The following is a 5,277-nucleotide window of genomic DNA, read 5'->3' on the forward strand; positions in this document are numbered from 1 at the left end:
CTACAGCAATATACAAATTTAAACAGCTTCAAACTTTATTATACTTAAAACTAAGTATAAATATACATTTATTTGATAGTTTTTTTTTAATAGTTTTGATAACTGAGTTAGACAATCACTATTAGAAAATAAAATTAATTAAATAAAACTTGTTTTATTTATTTAAGTATAAAAAAATCAATTATTGAAGTCCGTCTTTAATATTTAAACAAAGATTAACATTACACAAACTGAGAAAGTTAAAATATTTTTCTTAATTAAAAAAAAACTGATTTGATAGCTTGGCAAACAAAACCTTTTTTTTTTTTGAAAATTGAAATTTTTTTGATATTAAAAAAACTGTTTGAAATAGATGATAAGTGAAATTTTGTTTGGAAACTAGATTAAAAATTTTGATTAAGATTGATTTTAAAGTTACGTAAGCGATTTTAAAATACAAAAGAAAAAAGGGAATTTCGTTTGTACTAAGTTATAAAAAACAATGTAAGCGTATTTAGAATTAATTTTCACTTAATACAATTGCAGTAGCACATAAGTTGTTTTTGTTTTGTTGAAGCATTGAAGTTGAAAACATTGTATATTTTATTAATAATTTTAATTGTTACACTCAGTGTAGTATTAAATTTAAAGTTTTCAAATACAAAAACGAATACAAACATTTTTATTGCTCAGTGCATCAGATTAACTCAAATAATTTTCATTAATTTCCTTTGTTGTAAATGATATTTTTTATGATTTATTCGAAGTAAGTTTTTATTTATTTTGGATAAAAACTGTTTTCATTATTGTTTAAGTAGAAAGGCCTTTTTTTTAACTTAATTTATTTTTATAAGGTTTTTTGAAATGAGGCAGATTTTCAGAAAAATTTAAAAATTCAACTTTTTATGAGTGTTAAAACTTGTTTAGACATAATTACTTGCCGAAAAAATTCACAAGTTTCAATTATTAAACTTTTATAGTTTTGAATAAGCTATAAATTTTATTTTACAACTTTACATCTGTGTAGTTGCTTAAAAAATATAATTTCATTCAGACAATAACAATGAAATTTGAAAGTACCAAACTGCTCGTGTTTGTTTCATTCGCGGTCTTCCAAATGCTGGTTAGCAATGTTGCATGTCAGGAACGTACTTGCACTATTACAAAGACGTACTCTTGCGACGAGTACCAGCAGTCGAACTATGACGTCACAGTTGGGAAAATGGGGCCGAGGGGGCCGCCCGGCAAAGACTGCGACTTGACCTCGGTGAAGGAACGCTTGAAAATGGTTCAGCACAAGTTGAACAAAACTAAACGAGGTTTATTTTAATATATAAATAAAGTCAAATATGTTGCAAAGGTTTTTTGTCAAGCCGCGAATATTTTCGTGTACAAGTTAAACTTTGTTTAAACTCGAGTAAATTTTAACATACCGTTTTAATGTTTCTAAAAGTAAAACATTACCTTACTAATAAAAAATACTTTACAAATATTGTCATTAAAACTTCTAAGTCAACTTGAACTCCTCGCAGAGCTGACCGAGTTGAAAAAGCAACGCGGCTCCAGACGGCCGAGGGACTGTTACGACATAAAGAAGCTCGACCCGCTGCTGCCCTCTGGCGTTTATAGAATTTACCCCGTGTTCGGTGATGTCGACGGTTTTCCCGCCTACTGCGATCAAGATACAGAAGGCGGCGGGTGGACTGTTTGTTTTTGTTTTGTAGTTTTTTATTTGGTAATTAAAAATAAATGCGTTTTATTTTTCACACCGAATGAAAAAAAGTTATGTTGAAAATTTATTTAATGAAGGGACAGTAACAATTTGCGTAAGTAGGCGTAAATGAGGTGTAATTTACAAAAGTTTTATAAAAAACATAGCTTAATAGTAATTAGTTTATTATTCTTAGATAACTTGTTTATGAGCTGATAATGAAACATTCATAAGAATATAATGTAAATAAGGTTTAATACACTATAAATAGAATATAACGTATGCGTAAATAAGGTTTTATTTGCAAACATTTAAAAAATTGATAGAACTAAATAGTATTTTGTTTAAAACTTTTCGAGCACTCACCTAATATTTGATAGTAAACAATTCTTAAGACTATTAAAAGTACAAACAAGTCTGTTTTAGTCTTGACAAAAAATGTTGATTATACCTGTTCATCAGTGTTTTGCTGAAAAACTTCTTTATGATTTTCTAAACTTTCATTTCACGTCAATAAAAAAATTTAAATTAGAGATAATAAATCAAACTAAATATATTTTGCAGCTGTTCCAACGTAGATTCAACGGCGAACAAGATTTTCAGAAAAATTGGGTCGCTTACGCAAATGGGTTTGGAAATGTCAGCAGCGAACATTGGCTTGGTTGGTTGTTTATCAGTTTTTTAAAGTTATGTTTTCTTATTCAAACTAAAATACTTAATTCAATTTTAAATGTGCTTTTGATATCTTTTGCATTTTATGAACAATACAAGATTTAGCTTTTTAAATATGTTTGTTTAAGTAAAACGGTTTATTCAGTATTACTAAGTGTGATTTTTTTTTTTTTTGAAAAACATAAGTAGAAACAAATAAGTCATGCACAATTGCTAACAAAGTTAAAAAATTTCACCAAAACATTGATGTACACGATTTAGGTTTGGAAAAGCTGCACCAAATCACAACATCCGGGTTATTCTCGTTACGTGTAGATTTGGAAGATTTTGAAGACAATAGAGTGTATGCCAAGTACAAGTAAATACTTTATTTGCACTTCTTAATCATTGTATTTTAATAATCATAAAGTTTTATTAAAATTCTTCGTTATTCTATGCAGGGTAAACACTAGGTATATGTGTTGTATTTTAAATTTATCAAATAGTATTAAAACTTTATTAATCTCAGTCTACTTTAATTTCAAACTATACTAGCTGAAGCTTCGTTAAAATTTTTAATTAAAACTTATTTTAAAACTAAATTTATACAAATAATTGTTTCCAAGTTAACTTCATGTAGTGCACAACTGTTGTAATATTATCTAGCAATTTTCTTTTTTAACTTTTTTATTAACTTATAACGTTTTTTGATTAAGTTTTAGTGATGATATTAGCCACAAGCTCAAAGTAAACACTTATAAGAAATTAGTATGAACTTTTTTATTAGATATTTTTCAATTGGAAAAAGGGAAAGCTACCAAATGAACTTTGATAAAACTACTTACGAGGGAACTGCGGGTTAGAAATTGTTTTTATTTATTTAGCAGCTAATTGACATTAAAAGTTTTTTTTTATAAACTTTAGAAATTCATTTACTAAAAAATAAATGTATATAGAGATTATTAACTTACAGACACCTAAATTGAATTAATAATTTAACTTTAAGTTTTAAATAATTTAAATTCTTAGTACGTAGATTTACTGTGGACCGGATCTGGTCCCCCAACTTATCTTTGATCTAAACTGTTTGTGCTAAACAAACTTAAAAAATAATTAAAATTAGAAAAATGACTTTAAGTTATTTACATAAAAATTAAGTTATTTAATCTTATGGTTATTTCATTGCAACTTTAAAATTTAAAATGTTATTTACTTTTTTATTTTAAATATAATAGCATTATACCACTTGAAAAAATTTTGATTTTTTTTTGTATCTTGGTTTAGTACAAAAGGCCACCGTCCCACGATTTAAACAGGCTTTCCCAAAGCGGGTCATGGAGCCCCCTTCGGGGCAATTTGAGAAAATTAGGGACTATGATCTGCAAAGAGGCTAAAGGAAGGGGGGCTTGACTAGCAAATTTTGAAACTTGTATTAGATATTTCAGGGAACTTTGAAACTTACATTGAATTAGTGATCTCCAAGTGGGCTTTTTAGGAAGATATGGGCAATATGCTTCAAGGGGTCTAAAGGACACGGTCACTAGGGGTTCATAATTTTAAACTTATACTATAAATGCTGGAGTTCTTCATTAACACAAAAAAAAGACCTTAGGCGTATTTAAGGGTAGTTTCGAGTCTTACACTAGATATCACGGAGGATTAATATTAGAAGGGGTCATTGCTTGTTAAATTCAAAATTTTAAAAATCAAAAAATGGGCGTCATAAAAAATTACGAGAAACCCTGATTTAAAATGTCTTTTTTAACCAACTGAAAAGTTTACTAAATATAAACAAATGAAAACCAAAATAATGTTTTTATTTTAAGGAGACTCACTCGGATATCACAGCGGGTTCAGCTTCAGTACTTACGACAGGGATCAGGACATTCACGACACTCTGAACTGCGCGTTACGGTATAAAGGGGCGTTTTGGCACGGCGCTTGCCACAATGCACATCTCAACGGGCTGTTTCTCAAGGGAAAAAATAACCAGTACGCAGCCGGGGTTATTTGGGAGACTTTTAAAGGAAATAGTTACTCTTTGAAAGTTTCAGAGATGAAGATCAAACCCATATACGACTATTAACTTTGGTGGTGTGTGGTCGTTCTATTGTGAATACTAGAAATACAAAACATGAAAAAAATTCTATTAAACTGAAAAGAAAACCAATGATTTTTATGATTATTATGTGTTTAAGAATTAACTTTTTTACACCTACATGCTTTAGTTTTATTTAGCTATTGTTTTTATTAGTTATACATTAAAAACATGTTTTGTTATTTGTTTTTCAGGTAATAGTATTTTGTTTAAAAGTTTTATTGTATTTGAACTTAATTCTACGTACTGTACACTCAATTATTGTCTGAGTACTTTAAAAATACAAAAATTTAGAATAAATATTTTACAAAATTTAAAGTTAGTAGTAATTTATTTTGATACAAAAACAAAACTATTCTAAAATATTTTGAACAAAATTTTACGGTTTAATAAGATACATTTTAACTGAATCAGCTTTCAAAAAATACAATTTTAATATTAAGCATAACTATTACTTTTTTTGGTAGCTTTTTTTTTGTGTTAATGAAATTTATACTAATACTCGATAATAAACTGAAACCACAACAACCGTAAGACTAGTTTTTACAATTAAAGTACAATTTTAAAAAATTCTTTTGTCGCCAAGAAAACTTTTAGTAAATAGACTAAAGTAAAAGAGATGTTTTCAAATAGTAAGTTTTTCATCTGTACGCGAGTTAAATATAAGTAATATCAGAAACTCAAACTTAAACTTTATTTTTTTTAAATTGTAGTAACATTTTTCACTTGTTATATTCCGGCAGCTCAATATGAGTAGCGTTCTTATAAGCATCCTACTGTTTGACCAAGCGTTTCAACGAATAATCACCATAATGATTTAGTTATAAAACCTGAGTAT

General features: G+C 27.9%; 1 protein-coding gene across 1 annotated transcript; it reads left to right on the forward strand.

Annotated features, from left to right (window-relative positions):
* The first annotated feature begins 1,033 nt into the window (after nucleotides 1-1,033).
* Nucleotides 1,034-4,949, forward strand: LOC145834326 (microfibril-associated glycoprotein 4-like). Its single transcript, XM_082941727.1, has 6 exons — nucleotides 1,034-1,298; nucleotides 1,512-1,684; nucleotides 2,255-2,351; nucleotides 2,624-2,720; nucleotides 3,129-3,199; nucleotides 4,168-4,949. Exons 1-6 carry the CDS (start codon nucleotides 1,043-1,045, stop codon nucleotides 4,425-4,427), a joined length of 954 nt encoding a protein of 317 aa, XP_082797853.1. The 5' UTR covers nucleotides 1,034-1,042; the 3' UTR covers nucleotides 4,428-4,949.
* The last annotated feature ends 328 nt before the right edge of the window (nucleotides 4,950-5,277 follow it).

This window comes from Thalia democratica, chromosome 4 (genome assembly GCF_965202585.1).
Source record: "Thalia democratica chromosome 4, ktThaDemo2.hap1.1, whole genome shotgun sequence".
NCBI lineage: Eukaryota > Metazoa > Chordata > Thaliacea > Salpida > Salpidae > Thalia > Thalia democratica.

Coding starts and splice junctions, on each gene's coding strand:
- LOC145834326 (XM_082941727.1), top strand. CDS start 1,043: ATGAAATTTGAAAGTACCAAACTGCTCGTGTTTGTTTCATTCGCGGTC. Junction 1,299..1,511: donor GTTGAACAAAACTAAACGAG/GTTTATTTTAAT, acceptor AACTCCTCGCAG/AGCTGACCGAGTTGAAAAAG. Junction 2,721..3,128: donor AGAGTGTATGCCAAGTACAA/GTAAATACTTTA, acceptor CTTTTTTATTAG/ATATTTTTCAATTGGAAAAA.